The 20,916-nt window shown below is 32.6% G+C and overlaps 1 protein-coding gene across 7 annotated transcripts in view; it reads left to right on the top strand.

Moving 5' to 3' along the window:
- LOC113392814 (dachshund homolog 2) overlaps positions 1 to 20,916 on the top strand; it is a 128,719-nt gene that overhangs the window by 69,053 nt on the left and 38,750 nt on the right. For 5 of the 7 annotated variants that reach the window (XM_026629458.2, XM_026629451.2, XM_026629428.2 and 2 more), the window contains 3 exons: positions 11,343 to 11,413; positions 11,768 to 12,028; positions 16,144 to 16,362. In XM_026629458.2, the coding sequence (XP_026485243.1) occupies positions 11,343 to 11,413; positions 11,768 to 12,028; positions 16,144 to 16,362 (551 nt within the window). The remainder of the gene's footprint in view (positions 1 to 11,342; positions 11,414 to 11,767; positions 12,029 to 16,143; positions 16,363 to 20,916) is intronic. The other 2 variants (XM_026629467.2, XM_064215934.1) reach the window with 1 other exon arrangement.

Raw genomic sequence — 20,916 nt, 5'->3', positions numbered from 1 at the left:
ATTTAAACCTATACCTAAATTATAACGAATAAAGAAACTTACAAAACTTATAGATATATATAAATAATGAGTATATATGTATCTATAACATAAAGAAACGAAATTGAAGAAAAAGTATTTAAATTGAATATAAATTAAAGGTTCATATGACGCACATCTTATAATTCTGATATTGACATTTATAACAAGCTACAATGTTTATTAATATCAAGGTCCTTGGTTTATCGGCTCGGTTCGTTTGATTCACGCATGCGCCGACCGGTTCTCGATCCTAAGTCCAATTAATTGACAGGATTATCTCTGATTTAATATAATTCGTAGTTACTGTTCGTAGGTACTGTTTGTTTTGCATTTTTCAAGTGCACTCAGTCGTGATTATTAGACTCTTTACGAACAGTTTTGTATTTGTTCATCTTAATTGATATAGAATGGAATAAGGAAAGTATTACTTGAAATTACTTGTCTTAATTAATAATAAGCATTGTACATGTCCCCGTTTGAGTAAATAAGAGCTCAATTTACTGCTAAGTTGATGTTGAGTCTTGATCTACCACGCTGCTCCAGAGAACGTTCGCGGCTGTGTTTTCTCCTTAATTCCACCGCCACATTCAGCTTTCTTCATAACATTTTACTTCATTGCCGATTACTAGATAAATTTTATTAAAAACATTTGAATCTGCAACATTCAACACAAAAATGTTGTTTTGCCATAATTTATTCGTATACATTATTTATAAAGAGAGATAAACAGATAAAATTGCGAAAACAGTTATTAAACGTATCCGAATCTGCAGTAAATCAAACGACGACTCAATTAACAGTCAACAAATCGTTGGGATCTATGCATTGGTCCGGTTTAATTCCGTTTCGGATCGAATTAGCTGCGATTAATCGGCGTACGGCGGGTTAAGCCGGCAGAGCCGGGTAGCCGGGAGCCGGGACAGCCGGCAGAGCCGAGGGCATACGCTGCACACATCGCTCTGACGTCGATCGTTATTCACCGTGCCCCTTGCTCTGGAAAGATACCTTTGTTTGTTTATCCCTAATTATAGTTCTCAAGCGATCATTTTATAAATATGAACTTCCGCTTTTTAATAATTAAAAAGTAATTCCATCTATTTTAGTGTACTTTGTAATCAGGTAATCATGACAATTAAATTAATGTTGACTGATCTGATTACTGATTCCTGATTTTATAGGAATAAAAGTACATTTTGTCCAACTTGAATGAATAGCGCATTTTCTGTTAAGATAAATAGGAATCAATAGGAAACTCAAACAAATCAGAAATCATGTGTTTGTATAAAAATTTAATTTTTTATCAGCTCATAGTAGAAAATGTCAAGAATCGCGATGGTAACATTTGCGTGATTGAATCCTCTACCATTAATTTCAACGAAGATCAAACGAAGACCGAGGGTGATATTTATCAAGGATATTGCGAATTATTTTAATCAAATCAAATTCCCTTCGTTGTAAACAAATGCTTTTGATTAATGAGACGCGCGACAGAGCTTCGTCGCTGTGATAAAACACCCGAGGAAAAGACAAAATTAATGGTCATAAAATGAACTCTTGTATCCGAGAGATAAAGATGCTGAATGCTTCGGATCTTCAATAATTTTTCCACGCTTCTATTTGAAGGATGATACCAAAGATCGCATCTGGTGACTGTACATTTATGTCATGATTTCGTTTGAGATCATTTTCGCGCGTTTACAGCTAAAGTTTCAGCAGAGTTATTTAGATTGTCATGACACGAAGTCATTAATAATAGCGACTTTTGATTTTCAGTTGGCTAGTATGCGTAGGGAGTTGCGTAAAGGGTGCCGAGTCATGGCAGTCAGCCCTCTGAATACCTTCCGAGATTGTCACCGATGCGGTCGTACTGGCATTTTACGTAGCTCTTTGTACTTTGCCCTTTTATAGCTGAAACTATTCGGGTAGTTCCGATGGTGAACCGAACTATTTATTGCGTTTGCTTTGATATTCCTTGCTTGATGTTTATCTGTATGGAATTTTTACAATAATTCAATAATTTTCTAGTTATCAAATTTCATATATTCTCAAACTATATTTAAAAATAGGAAAATATTACAAAATAGTCAAAGAAATAACTCTAACAAATAAAAAGCAAAACACAGAGATAGCATTAAGGTTTAATATTGTAACCAGGGAGCGTCTAACATTGTTATAGCGTAAGTTGCAACGTCAGCCTATATTAATCTGGATCCGGCGCCTGACAGCACAAGTCAAATTTCTCATCAAAAATAAGAATTAATGGCGAACAGCATTAATCATTAGCTCGCAAACAGCACGAGGTGTCCGTATCCCATTATTTTGCATTACTAATGATATGTACACAGCGATAAGGGATGCTTTATAAAAACCTCTGAGGTATCAACTTTCTTCATCGATTTTGTGTAAGCTCGCTAATGTTTCATTATTTTGTGATGGCGTGGAATTTGTTTTTATTCGAATAATTTGAATTGAAACTTTGCTGCCATGGTACTTGTGAAAATAGTGAAATACGTGGCTCCGGAATGCTAATTTGGCAAATTAGGATTAAATTTTATGCGGAAGCGCGTACAGATTGTAGAAGATTTATTACTCAGGTGACACTCTGAAATGATTTTGTAAAAATGTTGCTTTATTTTAGATTATCGTATTGATTAACGTTTATTTTCAATATAGTTTGGAATTACTTAATCTATATTCGGTTGATATTTTGAAAACGTCATATACTTAACGAAGTGTGACGAGACGTCAAAGTGAGCAATCAATTAGATGCCTTCACTCAATAATTTTTAATAAGTTTGAAACACTAATCACTTCCTCCCCAAAAGGCGTGACCGTTCTATTTCTAGAACTTGGCCACGCTGTCAATGACAGAAGATGTCACTTTTCCTTTAATTACGTAGCGGCCTCATTTCTTCGCGCCCTATTAGTACGCATCAATCAATGTTGCCAATACCTATTTTTTACCCTGCGACTCGAATGTTTTTTTCTTGGTGCGTTTTTGTTTACGAAGATTTTTTTAAGTGGGGAATAATTTGATGAGGTCCGCCACCCGACTGTGTTGGACGCGGCAATGCTCATTTGTCATCGTCTTGTCATTTCTGCGTTTCTTTCGAACAGTTGTATCGCTAAAGTAATTATGTAATTTTTAGTAGACTTTTTCCACTCGACTCGTGGATGGTTGTTGTATATCCATAGCAACATTGTAATAATGGAGTTGCTGATGATGTTTACTCTTTACAATCTGGATGATTAAATAATAAAAAACAAGGTAAGACCAATAAGAACGGATTAATCAACATAACTCTATTTAACTTAATTCATTATATTATTATCAGATACGTCTAGTGCATAGAGTTCAATGTTAGTTATCTAATATTTTTTAATTATTTTTTTCAAAATTGTGTTATGAGGATAGTCAGCTGTTAAGTCAGATGTTGAGATTCTAACCAATAATAACCAGTTATAAGAGGAAAAGATAATAGCTATTATAATATTATTCATTAGAGAACTTTCTGATTCTAAATAACTTGCTGGTATTAATACTATCAAAGAAATAAAACCAAACGAATCTATATTTATAATTTCAGTAAGTGGGGATTATCATATAATTGCAGAAAAACTATGAATACGTAATTATATGCCATGTTGATACCGACATCGATGGGGTAAATCAAATATGTGAATCCACAGATCAAAAGAATTCATTACAGTGTGTAAATCACAATTTGCATGTGGCGCAAAGTTATCATGAATATGCATGCGAAACGCCTGAGTTTGAGCAATCTATGCTGCGTTTAAATTATCTTCCTACTCGTATTGTTTTGCCATTACATTCACATTAATGGAAATATTTTTTAAACAATACATTTTACATACGACTTAAAGAATATACCAATCAATTATTTATAATCAAAACTGTATTTTTATTGGAAATGTTTGGAAACGAAACAAAATGAAAATAATAAAGAATATAAAAATAATAAGGAATAACATAAGACCTTTATATGTATAACAAATAAAAACTGTAATCGATCGAAAAAACACATCACTAAGACCTCATCGATGATAGGATATTAGTAACATATTACATCGACATCGGCAAGTGCAATAGAACGTCGAAGCAGGCGCTCCGTCAGGCAGCATTGCTGACTGGGCATCAAACCGGACACTTGCCATTCCGTTCGCTTCCTGACCTTTTCCCGCTTCCCGTTTTGTTATGCAAATCCGAAGCGGTGAAATTACAACGCGAATAAAAAGTATTTTACTGTTTACACGCTGACTCCGCGCCGACTCCGTGTCGAGTGTGAGCACGCATTAATCAACTGAATAAGCCTTTTTTCATTTGTTCTTTATTAACCTAATACTTATTAGATATCACACGGAAAAGTTTAATTCAGAAAAACTAATTGCATAATTTTTACAGTTCATGATGATGCTCGGTAATTTTATGAAATGCATCAATAATAAATAATTGATTGAACATAAGTAAGGGTCATCCGGCGTAGCATCGAATGGCTAAATAACCGCACTCAACCCTACGCCACAAATCAAATGTTTTGATAGCGCGGTATTAACGAGACAATTTGATTGCGGACATATCGCGTTAAATTGCTTCTAAATTATATTTTCTGTTTACTTTCTGCCGAACTCCCCGCTCGCGCTGTATCGGTCGCTCGGAACAGATGGCTTTGTTTCTATTGCGTCGATTACCGGAAAGAACAAACATGCTGTTTTTATAATGTTTCAGTAAACGATATTGATTGGAAATGTTTTTTCTTTTATGTAAATTTGGCAAGTTTAAAGACTTTTTTGTTGACGGTACCTACTGTGATATTAAGGACTAACATATTTATAATATTACAACGTTCATAATTTAACTACATATCCGTGGCATAAAAAATATACAATTTTGACAACACGTATAAAGAAATATTCGATAAGTTCATTAAAATTAACTTAATGCTTATCTTTAAGATAATGTTAAGTTTATCAATGGAACGAACAATACTATGATCGATGTGGCTTCGTCGACTCTTTCTGAGATAATCGTCTTCAGAATGTATCCGCTCATTAGATGATATCTCAGAGACATTTATATCATCAAACTAAATTTCTAACACCTTAAACCTCTTCCATTCTTTTATTTGCTTTGAATGTCAAAACTGCCCAAAAAAGTTAAAACTTATGTTCGTTACTTAATATTCTGAACAATCACGTCACTATGTACCTGACGTTGACTTAATAAATAAATATTAATCTATAAAAATATTGCATTACAAAAAGACTCATAATATAAAAATAATAATAAAAAGTTTCCAATATCGCCTCATTAGAAACACGTTGCGGTGAACGCGAACGATCAATTCGATTGCAATCATTACCCATGCGACTGCTCCGTGTGCATCCAGCGATCACAGCCGATGAACAAGTCCAATCATCTACGTTAGAGAAATTTATGCTATTCGACGAGCAGCGCTGGAAGCCGCTGGAAGGCAAGAGAGGATTTGTCGCGTCACATTATCCAAGGAATTGAATTGGAAGTGTGTCGTTCAATGTGAATTCTCTGCGGTTATCCCATATGCTGCATGCCTTGAAGCCGTACTTATGCAATCTGTGGTCGGCAAAATATACGACTAGGATTACAAAAATAAAAAAAACACATAGCATCACAACGACGTAATGGGCAATACAACTCACATTTCCCTAAAGGTATTACAATGAAATTCAACATTATCAAAAAGCATTCCCATTACAGATAATGGTAATGTCCCTAAAAAGTCGGGGACTACGAATCGTAGAAGCAATTTTGCATAATTATCCAACATTGTGCCGGGAGACAGGCGACGCGCTGGCGCTTAAATCCTAATAACATCGCACGGATCCGATCGGAATCTCGTTACGCTACTGTAATCTGTTGCGAACAAATAGCTTATTATTTTGGTATATTTTTCTAATGCTTAAACATTAATTTAAGACTCTATTTAATTACGACTGTAATTAAATAAGACTATATATTTTTAGTATTAGTCCAAATGCACACAGTCAGTGTTTAAGTACTTATTAGAATTCAAAATGTTCTTCTCTCATTTCTTATAAAAGTTCATCTATTATGTTCACCGATGACAACTTAAATCCTCTCACGTTTTTCTAATATTATAATGAGCTCTAAAGCCTCTGAGACATATTTTATTTTTTTCCCGACGCAGTTTATTTTTCATTTCACGTTTCATAAGCGAAATTTGCTTGTCCCTCTTTGCATTTGGCAAGCATAATGCCCCAGTCGCTTAGTGCACTTTTATTACGGTATTAAGTGACGTAATTTTTTTCATATTATATTATTCAAATTTAAATAACTGTCTCCGGTTTCCCCCGCAAAGGTCCCATTGACTAGCGAATCCTGTTGTCGCTCGTTGAATCTTGTTATTTTTTGTAAGACAAAGTCACGTGGAATTGCGAAAACTGTTGAGTGTTTTTCAATAGCTAAAAATTAATATTGAATAGGTTAACATTTCTAATATAACTGGGTTTAAATAGTTAAAATCGTGTAAATAGGGAAAATAATATTTTTTTGAATAAATTTAATACTATTTCCAAATAGCCATTCTACGCATTTTATGTTATAAAATCGAAAAAGTTGGAAGGCAGCAATTTTTACAAATGACATTGTGACGTTTATGCGGAGGGTGCGGCTGCCGACAAGTCATCATGTTACTTCTTTCCTATTATTTTTGCATTTCGCCATACTTGTTCTGCCCTAAGTGTTTCTCTTCGATTCTTCTTCTATTGACAATAATCTTATTCGTGTATCTTTTTTTCGAAGATTAAAGAATTTCAATATAACTGAATAATATCGACGAATGTTTATTTATTATAAATAATAATTAATATGATAGTATATTGTAAGCTAAAGATAATAATATAAAAAATATATATATTATATGAATGGGATACTGTTTTATGTAATCTGTAGTTTAAATGTGGACATTGAGTTATTTTGTATTTAACAATTTAAATTGACAAGTATTAGAAGAGACATAAGGTTTGTTATCTGCATAAACATAAAAGTTTTTACTTGCCTACAGCCCCTTTGCTACTTGTATTTTCTTTATAATTTATTCCATTTCTCCCCCATACATTGGCATCGGCCGCTGATATTTTTTATTCGATTAGTAAACCCCTAAGGTGTTTTTAGCCTTTTTTCGCTCGATTTTCTTCGAAGCTTTGTTGACTGTTACGGGGGTTACAATGCTCATTTCTTGTGGATGAGCAGGCTTATTTATTTTGTTGCTTATTACTTATTTGAGACACATACCTAACTTAAGACACTGCATTATTGATTGAAAAAATGTATTTAACATATTTACAAAATACTTGCATTTCCTTTCACGATGCTTACAAATAACAATCGTTTTAACATTTCACTCAATTAATCATTTGTCACACAAAGAGAGCAATTGTACAAAATTCTTCGTTAACTTGTAGACGTTGGTATGTGTGACCCTAGTTCCTCAAACCGCAGTACTTACACACTCGATTTGTGTCGAAGAGGAGGCGGGGGAAAGAAAACTTTTTGATGGATCGGACGGAGTTTGTTTTGCATGTGAGTGATATGTCTGAAATAATAAATGTTGAGGCGTCGACGCTTCCCCAAACTTCCCTCAGGAGGGTGAGCTAAAACGATTTTTGATTTGGGTGTCAAGCAAATGTTTTACGCAGTGACGCTCCGGGAGGATTTGATTTTCTTAATCGATTCCTTGCAATGTGAGCAACCTAAGCGTACATTTTAATTATCGTCGCAACGCGATTGACGTAGTTTTAGCACCTCTATGTAAATAGATGGCGCCACCGCCAAAAGCTTTGTATAATACTTACTCTAATCAGATTATGCATACAAGAACGGTTTGGAACGTTAAGCGCTGCAATATTAGGCAGTATGAACGGTTCAGAATTAACTAATCAGCGTACATTGGCTTCGGTGGTGATTGCATCGTATTGTCCGCGCTCGTGGCCCCGGAATATCTGTTTAGGCCACTGCTCGTCCTGTAATGGCAATGGTTAGCGTTAACTAACTTAGTTAACCTTCATAATTTTGTTAGCAAATCATTAGCATATATCTATTTTATATTGGCGATAGAGTAGTTTACATTAAACTAATTTATATTTAATTAACGTATTACTTAACTTAAAAAATAGTTGTTCCATTTTTATAGGTGTTATGTATTTCTTACATCTATTAATTCAATTAAACAATTTTGCTTCAATTAGGTTTTCGATCATATATTCTGATATAAATATACCAATATTAAATTGTAAATGAAAAAAAGTTTTTAACTAAACAATACTAATCTTTATAAGTAAGATCCTCCGCCATTTAGTCGTTACCTATTAAGTATATAGCCTATGCATAAAGATTTCTTTATTCACATTAGTATTATTAACATTAGAATTTCAAATTAGAAATAAAAGTCTTGTCACTTTAAATAAAAAAAGTGTTGAACCTGCTTAGAATTTATCTGGTAAAATAAAAATCCGAGCATAACAAAATGAGTATTTAATTTGCCTCCCTCAATCTGTCACGGTTCGGTTTGTTTTTTTCACTTTACATTGCATTCGCGAAAAAATTGTCTTCCATCTGCAATTTAAAATTTGACAAGAGAATGAATAATATTATTTTAAATAACGACTATTTAAATAAAGTAGAGAAGTATCTGAATATTTCGGTTATTTATTTATTTTACTATTTTGTAATATCTTCTACTTGGTACTATTGGTATTTGGATAGTATTTAATCCATTATAAATAAATACATTATTATTAGTCACCATACATTAAACTCAAACGTATTTGCACCAATCATACAATCTATTACCGTAAGTTATACTGTTTTAAAACTATCTATCTCAATTTGTAAATTAATTTTAAAACGTCGATGCACGGAGCAACCAAACGAATTTCAAAAATCATCGATCACATTAACAGTTTTATAATGATGAAAATAAAACGAAGGAAGTGGAAATAATTTATTACTTTATTGATACAACGTTATCTTTTGTCCGATCGCACTGTGATGATTTGGTCATTTCTTTTGGATTCGTTCAGGATGCGAGGCCTCATTTATTTTTATTCATTAAAATTGAATTGGATTGTCAAATAATATCCTGTCTTCTTAGTTCTTGTAACTAATTGATAAAATATTTCATCACTTTTATTTCTTTTTTGTGTGATTCATTACGAAGATATGGCGTACTTTATACGTCTTTTTTTCGAGTGAAGTAAATTTCACGGTGTAAAAATTTAAAGATGCAAGGAATTATTAGCATATTAATAGCTGCGGAAATGAAAAATATATTAAATTCAAGCAGTGTTTCGTGACTCGTCAGTAAAGTACGAGACGACTCCATTCCGAGGGTTGGAGTACAGAGTACTATTCGACAGAGATAATTTTCGGTAAATTACAATTTGGTAACTAACTAAGTATCTACTCGGGCAAAGTTTTACGAACTTCTTTTATAGCTTTTACCAAAACAAATAAAAAGCAATAAACATTAACACTAATATTATTTAATTTATTTATTATCTGATTTAACTAATTCCTTAATTTCGAAAATTATTTTATCATTTATTTCACGGAAAAAGTGTAAACAACTTAATTTCGTTGTCAAAATTAAACAAAATATATTCTAACTTCGACTTCATTCGAAATTGCTCTGTAATCCACAAAAGGGTTCCGCGAAGGCTTAAAACAGCCACTTATTATGTATGTTACATTTCACTTTCAGACGTCATTTATATTCAAATGCTCAAAAGGCATTACTGGGCAAAAATTGTAGCATTAACCCCTTTGAAATGAGCGAAATTGGTTCCGACACGGGAAATCATTTTTTAAGATATATTTTTTTATGAATAAACTGACTCAAACTCATTGTTATTGTGAAATGAAATACTGTCAATACAGTATCAAATTAATTTGTATTCGTATTTTTATATTCCTTATAAATATGCAGATATGATATTTTGTGGATTTGAATACACGTAACGAAGCCATGACGGAATTGAGCGCAGTCAACATTCTTAAGACGTTTATTAAACTTTTGATAAAATTGTTGGTTTGCGTACCACCCCTTCATCGGTTATTGTACTTACTTACTTACATACATCAATAATTTGTAACGCTGAGATTGAAGGGGTTATAAGCGAGTGCAACAAAAGGCACGAGAGGACATACCATCTAACATAACACCCATACCGACACGTGGTCCACTAATGCGTATTGGTAAATGACCACTGATGAATGAACCTTTGGCTAATTATCTTCCAGATATAAAAAATATCTGTATATTGATGCGTATTGTCTCAATTATATACAAAACAGCTAGTTGTACAATGAATTGATAGGTTCTTAAAAACAAAATAGAAGCTTCAAAGAACGATAACTCACAATCAAAAAGAGCCTACGGAATTAGGGTAACTGTACCGATCCGTACAAAATGATTACACACACCGTCTTCATCCGTTCACAAAGGAACTCAGCGGGGTCTTATAATATTATACTTTTCCCTTTGTAGTAGCTCCGCAACTCAGTGGGTAGCATGCTTTATGGTTTCAAATGATAAAACTGTTTGTCAGTGGCTTTGTTGGGATTCGTTTTGCGTGGTAGCGTGTCCGATTGTCGGTATTTATGATTCGTGATTGTATCTATAACAAGGTGCTGACATATGATCTTGTTTATTGTGAACTTCGATTGGTTTTCGCAACGGAAATTGGTTAAAATGTTTAATCTATGTAAAATCTTTTTGCCAATAACCTACTTTTATTTCGTTAAATAATTATCAAAATTAAATATTGATAAATATGTTTTATATTATAGCAAGAATAATGTTACATTCAAAATTTTAATAATTTATAAATTAAATTAATTTAATTACAAATGAGCAACCAACTCGAAAAAAATTGCCTCGTGAGTTTCTCTCAAGTCGTTTCCTCTCATGCCTTGGAATTGTTTTTTACGAACTGGTGGCAGCACTTTACTTTGCCTATCAATAAGTAAATTTAACTTCTGTACTGAATAAATGATTACGAGTTTGAAATTAATGCTATGAGCTTTCTTCGAGTAACAACTCCACGCCCCTGCAAATATAATAAACACAAGAGGCAAACCGCTCTAGGGCCTCAAACATGAATACTAATGATCAGGATATCATGACGTGGATCCTGATTATAATATAATATAGATTAATAATATAACTGCTATAACATGTTTATTTTAATGTATTTAAACATTCTATTACATGTTTTAAAAACTTTGTATCCGCTTGTTACAGGTTGCGAGATGAACGAGGCGACATCGAACGTGTTATAGCCATGGACAAAGCTCGAGAGGGTTCACATAATGGTAATAATCGAACATTTATTAAAGCTTATACTTTAAGATGAGTAATTATCTTTTTTAATTTTAAATAAGACAAGAATTTATGTAAATAAATTCTTACCATTCATATTGTCATCATTCTTCAATAAAAATTGACGTTAATGGGCGTCAACGGAGAAGGAAAGCTCTTAAGATATTTATTCTCATATGTATATACCAAGCTGCACTGAAACTGCGTGATGGCTTTAGTTCCAAGCCGTCTCCTTAAAAGAAGTGGCCTTTTACCAAGTGCTAACCAATAATGATAAGCCTAAAAATGCAAATTTTAGTGTCAAATGTAACTTATGAATATCTATTTTAATACCCTGTTTCCAACAGGTTCGTCTCCAGGCCACAGTCCTGTGCTAAACCTTTCAAAGTCCGGTTCGGGCGAGCGCGAACGTTCAGAGCGCGAGCGTGATCGCGCGGAACGAGGGGAAGGGTCTGCGAGCGGGCGAAGCTCGGCGGCCTCCCGCCGTACCCCTCAGCCCTCGCGAATACCCTCTACGGCTGCTGCAGTTTCACCACGCTCGCATACTGACGAAAGCGACGGTGCTCTATCTGATCAAGAGGACCATAATGTTAAAGATGAGGACGACGGTAAGTTATCAAAGCGAAATTCATGATTGTAATTTAGACTGTAATTGACAAATATATATTGTGAACCTGATCCGTGACAACAACGCATATAACATTAGTCTAAATATACTTAAAAACAGATAATTTACACCCTAATTGAACTATTATAATAGAAGTTTATAAAAGGTGGATTTCTTTTAATTTATATCAAGGCATTTTTAAGTTGGTTACGTTTGTTTTTAATAAAATCACTGACTTTTAAAATACAAATCATAAAAGATATATGGGGTCTGCATTTTATTATAATAAAATTATATTTTTAATCATAATTGTGTTATTACCGATTACAAAATCACACAATAAGCGCATAGATACAAAATATACATATAATTATTCTCTTAGGTAATTATTTATACTCTTTTTACTAAAAATAAAATAACACAAGTCCATTTTAAATCAGATAAAATTATGTTATACAATATTTATCGCTCGAGATAAATTAAACTTATCTTGTAATAATCAACAATTTATAATTGACTAATCTTTTTAATACGTCGCTAGATCAGTAATCACGGCTTTGACAAGAAAGTATCCATGTTGCGTTAACACAACGTTGTATCACCCGTCCAATATACGGCATGTAATGCACAGTAAAATTACCCAATAATAGTTACAAAACGTTCGCATCCATAGTTCAGAAATTATCGGCCATAAAACCAAGTCTTTTAATTTTTTTAAAAGGGATTAGTACTTTGAGTTAAACTGATTCAACAATGTTACTTGATCACTGTCTATGTTTATTGGTAATTAACGAACGAATGCTATAAAGTCAAGCAGGTGAAATTAAAGTAGTCTTTATTGCCACGCAACTATTATAGATGCGAAGGAAGTAACAATGAAATGGTTTCTTTTTTGCAAACGCATCTTGATTGCTAGTTCCTAAATTATTCCTCGTCTTGATCCCGGGGCACCGCACGTTTACTTATAATGGTCCAATATAATAAAATCTTATTACCAGTATCTGACGCGATCACCTTTAATAGTATGGATAGCACTTAAAGGATCAATTCAATTTTTCACCTCACTAATACTTATCAAGACTAAATTTTAACTACAGATAAATTATGGGATAATATATATTACATTTTTCTTTTAAATTAATAGCCATTTTATTTATTTTATTTTCATTTTTTAATGATATTAAATAATATTTACTAACAAAAACAAAGAAGAATATTGCCTTTATATTTGCCTCACTCACACACACTTATAGTTTTATAATTAATACAATTGCTTTTTTTCTTAATCGACTCGAAGAAGATATAAGACGATATATCACCAGAGATAGCGGTAACTAAGCGGATAATCATTATCAATCTAAGTTTACTTTAATAAGATAAGATTTCATTATTATACATCTTGCACTATTAAGACGATTAAAGATCAATGATGGATGGCATGAAAATTTCTTCAAAGATGTATGAAGATTCGTTATACCATTACAGTAGTGTCACTATAATAGCACACAGAAAGACATATTGAAAATATTAACATACTAAATATTTTAATCAATTTAGTATTCTAGCTTCGTACATCATCAATCATAGGGAAACTCGTTAACAGCATCCTAATAACTGCGTCACTAAATTATTTATGTTGTTATATAAACAGAAAATTCAATAAATAAGAATATACTTTTTACCACTCATTATAATTATGAAGTTATCGATAACATCTTAAATATTAATTTATCGATTTGTCATGTGACACAAGGTTTTATTAAAAGAAAATATATTGGTTTTCGTTTCTTTTTAAAGTCTAAAACTAATTAATTAATCTAAACTAAATCAACCATTTACCGCTAACATCGACGTCAATCAAAACAATGATCCAAAAATGTAAATAACATAAGCTTACAATAGGCGAATTTGGGAAACAATAAGGATTGTGTATGTAGCTGTCGAAGGCTGAACATGTATTTCTTAAGCGTGGGAACTTTACAAAACGATATAATCTATAATTTCTGTATGTGTAAATAACATGACGGTTGAAGATAGCCACCTAATCGTATAATTATGAACAATTTCCGACTTATAATAAATTACCAGTTCATTAGTATTTCCACTGAAATCGTCATATTATATACGTTGAGAACAACTACTAGACTTGTGGATTAGTATTTGGAAAACATCCTATATCATTGACAAGTCTAAGTAATTTTATATTTGAAACTTAGGTAGAAATTTAAACATTTCTTGGAGAAAAAAAACCTTATTGTAGGGTAATAGTTAGTAGATAGATATCATCAATATCTTTCAGGGCTATGCGCAAGTAGATCCTTCTGGGTAGATACCTTCCACTTAACTTTATTGTACCGCAAAATAGCAATGTTATGTATTGCTATGTGCAGGCTTGATGAATGATTGAACCGCTATTACTACGAGGTATACCATACATTGCATACATTTAGTACTTGCTATCTTAGTTCCGTTTAGAAGAATGGATAAATTTGAGATAGTAGACCACCAGGGATTATTTTATTCGAAAACGCATATAAAATTAAGAAATGAAATAAAATAAATAAAACTTATCCAAATTTAGTACACAATTTCATTTTTGAACTGGTTATTTACTTTTATAATAACACCAATATATTAAATTGATCCCAAATTTTAATTTTAAAACTAGTCATAAAGAAAATTATTGATTTACAAGTTCATAATCTTTTTTTTTTTCAAATATTGCTGCATAATCGTGATGATCACCCTGTCTTCATTATAAAAACTTTTTCTTCACATTCGTGTCATTCAACTTTGATCTTTGTCGATCCGATGTTACCTCTTTCTTTCAATCATCGTATTTGTGACCCTTTTTCATCTCATAATCATTTGGTTGTGTTAGTAACAATTAATTAATTATTAATGTATATTCGTTTTTAAATCAAGTCACAGAGGGTTTAATTTCGCTTGTAAGCTTTATTAAAAATTTTGTTAATTGGCCTTATTAGGAAGATCGTGTTGTGACAACTCGAAAGTGCTATCGTGCTCATCGACAATGACGAAACGATGTTGTCTTTATTATGTGATGAGCGTTCAATATCGTGTCAGTTAAATTATATGTATCTATAGATTACTTTGAACCGTGAGAGACGCAAATCAAACATTTACTGTTTATTCATCTTGAATCGTTTGATTTGTATGTAATTAAATTAATGAAATACGAGTCGTTAGCTGAAGGATTAAACAGAAATAATACAAAGATATAAGATCCGTTATAATTGGTACTATTCAAGTACCCGATCTAAGATCGCAAAAGGAACAAGCGGTATAGTGCAGCGAAGCATATATAAATCGCTTAGAGACAGCCCATTCGGTGTCGAATGGCTAACCGTGTCCTTATTCCGACTAGTATCTGCGAAACGACTTGTAAACTGAGCTACACAGTAGATACTCGTTAAAAATAAATAGTTTTATTCCTTCTTTGAACACACAAAAAGGGATTTTTACTCTTTTTATAAATAATGAATGTCAAGTAGTTTTAAATAGTTTCGTGAAAATAAATGTTTGATAAATATCAATCAAATGTATGTTACAATAAGACCGTTTACATTAATTAGACAGATTATTCAAATGAATATTTTTCGCATTTTTTAATTAAAAAAAGGACATAAAATATTGTTTTATATCATTCATCCCGTGTGCATTCGATTTATGGGCAACCTAAAAAGAGGACGGCGCTTAATTTATTAAGTTACATTTCAATGGTATTCGAATAGGCCTTGCTCTTGCTTCATCAACGCACCGCATGGATTACCACGCGATTTCCATGTACCTTACAATAATAATTGTTATGCGAATGATACACGCACGCGATCTGTAATGTCGTTTTTATTATTGATTGTTTTGTAACCAATATATTTAAAGCAAGCAATTGATAAATTAATTGGTATTGATATAAGGTCATCCCTTCGATTTTATTTTTATATTTTTTTCATTTAACAAACCGGATATCTTAAATATTTATGCAATCGTTACTTTTAAAGATTATAAGTGTAAGTGAATACTTTCAGCTATATGCTAGTAAATAAATAAGTTATTGTTATTATAACCTTAATAAACAACGCATTTTTTGCCTAGGAGCAGACTTGAGTGATGGCGATCGCGATCTACCCACCAATTCGTCCCCGGCGCCCGTCAACTATCCCGCTCAAGGCTCGTCACCTAACGTTCCCGTAGACCCCACTGCCGACACTCTGGTGTCTTCTACAGAGACTCTTCTCAGAAACATCCAGGGTCTTCTTAAAGTCGCAGCAGATAACGCCCGTCAACAGGAACGGCAAATCAGTTACGAAAAAGGTGAGTTCAGTTTAAAATAATTAGGCATTTATCATATCAACAGAAATTAACTACTTCAATCTCGTTAGAATACTCATTTGAATAAAACATGATTCTTATTATGTTGTTCACTTGAATAAATTGAGTTATGATAAGATCTATAGAGTTAAAGTAAAAATACCGAGCTATTTAGCATTGAAGGCGCAGTCGATTACCAATCTTTGTAGTTTAAGCATTTATGAATTTACATATAAAATTAAAGCTTATTATATTATGAGGACTTAAACATTTTCTCCAGTGGACGTAACACATAAATGTTATAATCGATATTACCTACAGAATATCTCGCGGATATAGGATTTATCATAAACAGTCTTATACCGAGACGGATTAGCGTTGAATCTCTGTGATCATATTAGTTTACCCTGTAATTTCTACATACTTGCATCTCGCAACCACTTCGTGTAGTTTATTTGCATTCGGTGTTGCTTCTATATAGCCCTATTCACTTAATTTATTGTCGTCATAAGCCGTATCTGAGAAGTTGTTGGTAATAACATTTCCTTTTAGTTCTTGATTAAAATTGGATGGAATAAGATTCGTTTAGAATTAATATCGGAAATTTTATTTATATATAATATTAAATAATCAATACGCTTTTCTCACACTCAGTTAGGACAATACGAATATCTATTTTCCATGCGAGAAACGGCGCGGGCGCATGTCGTGCCTTTGCAAATAGCCGTAGAACAGATGCGCCTGAGTTATAGCACAGCCCACTATCATTACCCACGATTCCATTCGGACAGCATAATTGTTTAATTGATATTTCTGCGAGTTATTTATTCACGTCATTTTGTTTTCACCATGAGAAATAAGTTCGTGCGCTATGCTTTCATTCTTACATATCAACGATAATTTAAATCTATGATTACGTATTATTAACTAAAATACTGATAAAAATAATTTGATAAAGAAATTATTATGCAATATTGAAAGTATTAAAATACATATATTCAATATAATAATAATACATTCAGACCATGTCTAAACAAAAGGAAGGAAAGACGCAATTGTTATAAAAGCTATAAAAACACAGAGGATCAGAAAACGCGGCGCGAGTCATCATCAAACTTGAATATCAATATTGCGCCTCGAGCCAATTGTATTAATAAACAAAACAAAATGAGAAATAATAATGCTATAGGCCAACAAAAGGTTCCATTTCTCCCCCTGATGTGTTTTAAGTGCCAAAAGAATAACTTCCTAAGTGCTAAAGGCTTAAGATTGGAAATTGAGAATCTATTTACTAAACCAGTAATTTTGTTATTACGATAATAAAATTATTCTTGATGAAATATTTTTTTGAATCGATGTGTCTGGCGAACCTTACCGTTGATTTTTTTATAGAAATTACAGCAATCACCCGCTTGGTTCGCCTCGGCTGAATTGATAGGTGGGTATTGGTTGGAAGGCTTGTATTTTAGTTGGTCATCCTTTCGGTCGTATATCGTATATAAGTTTTCATATCCTTTGAGCCTTACATAGCTTATGTTTACTGTACGGACTGTTTCGTCGAGACACGTACTACTCTGTAGCTTTGTGGTTACGAAAGTAAACATTAGTTGAAACTGTCGCCCCTCTGTCGCTCACAAATAGTAGATTGCTATCAGATGTATTCGTTGACAATTTTTACACCAGAGGTACAGAGTGGGTGTCGCTTAGACAAATGTACTGCATTCAGAGTGTTATCAGATAACACGGGAGGGTCCTATGAAAGGACTTCACCGTGATAAAACTTTTTCGATTTGTTACAGTAACACAAGCAATGAATGCAAAATGGCTAGTAATTTCCGTGAAGACTTTTCAGGTGTATAATATTATAATATATTTAATATTATATCTAAACAGTTTGACAAAGATTATATGTATCACTATTAAAATTAAATTAAATTAGTTACCCGTCCCGGCTTTGCAAGGGTAGATGATGGATCTTAATAAAACGTAGAATCATACGAAGAAAAAATATCGTATTTTGGTCATGTATCGTGTATTTTGTATTTGGTCATCTTGCTTATATCGGTTGGTACGTAGAACGAATCACCAAATTTTCATCACAATCAGATCGATTTAGGTCCTGAAAAACATAGGTTAAACATACAAACATTCATTTTTATTAATATAGATAGACAGATACATTTTTATGTGAATCAAACCGTCAAAAATTATATTTTTTGTTACCAAACTCTCGTCAACTTTTTTCAATTCCAGGCTGGTTTCATTGTAAGCATAGTGGCTTTAAAAACATTCGTAACTCGCAGAGAGGTTCCGATCGCAATCATCGCGACATAAATCTACTTCGGCTACTCTTTAATCCTTTATCCCTGTTAATTCTTACCGCTTAGTTTATTTCTGAACCAAATGGCCCGGTCTTGTACGAGATTTTGTTCACCTCTTTTGTTTAACAACTATCAGTTTTTGTTAAGCTAAGTGCTGTTCAACGGACAAATGGCACATGCGAAAGCAGATAGGACAAGCGTATTTTATGGGGTTCTGTTAGAAAGGAAATTCCACCTCCATATCTAGAGATAACTGGTGTCGAGAACCATAGTAGTCATGGTCTCGATATTGTTTAATGTATTGACTTAAAAAAATAATGTTAATAATATCGGTATTTGTGATTATAAATAGTAAAAATAAATATGTGAAATCAGAGTGATCATATTATTGTGAGAGTTTCGTTTCTATAATTGTTTGAATTTGAAATAGAACAAAAATCCGCTTCATAATATTGATTTTGAATAAAATAATGAGAAATTATAATGACAATCAAACTAAAGATTCTAGAGTATGTCTGTTTATTTGTTACATCTTAACGACTAAACTACTGAACCGATCGTAATACAATTTGGTGTAAATGTAGTCCGAAAAATGGATAAAGTATATATATACATACATTGAATGATCTACATCAAATAGAGTCGCGGGTAACAACTAGTATATTGTAAACCTTAAAACTATAAAAATGTATGTTATTATGTATATTGCTTGTTATAACTACTTCAGATTTTTTGCAATATACATATCTAATCTCAATAACAGTTGGACGTAAAATGGGACTGAAATCAACAGATACATTAACCAAATCATATGAACAAGCATTTAAAGCTTAAACGTCAGAGAATGTAAACAGACAAATACACGCGACAATTAAATTAAAACGTTTCTTATTTCTATGTATTTATGACATAATTTTGGATGAGATCACATTGCGTTGGAGGGAAACAGCCCATCAATAACGTGGAAGTGACCGATCGAACAAACAAGAACTGGCCAATGATAAAAACTGATGAGCAAATAGACAGACAGGACTTGTGTACTCAGCTAATGGATTCAATTGATATGAAAGCTTTTACAATACTGTCAGGGATATTGCTATTATATCGCGATGTAACCAAATTAGCAAAATTTCTTAATGTTTTGTGTTATCTAACGTTAAAAAATTTAATTCTTGTTTCAATGTTCCTATAAAATCGTAAATCGCCTATTGATTGATTTTTAAACTTGTACTAAAAGTCAGTTTTATAAGCTGATTGAGTCTTAATACGCGTATACATATCATTGGTTCATAACAATATTATTATGGCGTATCTTCGAGCTGTGTAGGTGTCACCCTAAGCTGTGATTGTTTAAGAAGTAATATATTCTATTTAAGTGAAAAGAGTAAAGCTGTCGATCGCAGTACTCATAACTCGCTAGCTCAAACCGCCCCCAGCTAACGAGCCACCGCGAGATGCGAAGATATACCAACGAGGCATTGTGCCGCGCCAGCTTTCGCACCATTGTAACATAAGCGCTGAATCTCTCCGAACAATCTTTGTTTGTTTACTCCAACGTGCTGACATGACTTATAGTGTTATGATATCAAACCTATATTCATATTCTAAATCCTTCCTTAATCATGCAAATTGTCAATAAAAAAATTAAAGGTGATTGAAAATTATAGTAATTATTTATATTTCTATTGCTACTCATGGACATATTTCACGTGTACCTAATTCAAAATCTAAAATACAATCAATAATATTATAAAGTCAGCAACTAGTGTAGAGTTTGTTGTCATTTTTTAGTTTGTTAAACTTCTTGTAAGTTGTAACAGCCTACTTGAAATAAGCCTAAAAAACATGATTTATTAATTAGTACAGTATTTATTTAATATGCGCCTGTAGTTATGAGTGTTGTGTGAACATATTTTTTACGTCGTACATTATTAATTTAATGCCACGGAATGAAAGATTTTTTGGCCACCAAAATAAAGACCTTTAAATCTTTGAAATTAAACTTCGAAACCTAATTATGTAACAATATGATTAGGTACTATAAAAATATGAGTAGTTCAAAAAACAGTTACAATGACAGTTTTATTAAGGCTCAATCATCCCACCTCAGTATTATTATTTAATAGAACAAATTTTAAGTATTTATATTTTTTAATATTAACAAGGCCAATTGTGTACACCTAGCGGTTCATAGAGTGATTATGGTAACCGATACATGGTTTCCGTACCACTTGAC

This window comes from Vanessa tameamea, chromosome 10 (genome assembly GCF_037043105.1).
Source record: "Vanessa tameamea isolate UH-Manoa-2023 chromosome 10, ilVanTame1 primary haplotype, whole genome shotgun sequence".
Taxonomy (NCBI): domain Eukaryota; kingdom Metazoa; phylum Arthropoda; class Insecta; order Lepidoptera; family Nymphalidae; genus Vanessa; species Vanessa tameamea.
The sequence above is the reverse complement of the archived record's forward strand: the minus strand, read 5'-3'. Positions and strand labels throughout refer to the sequence as shown.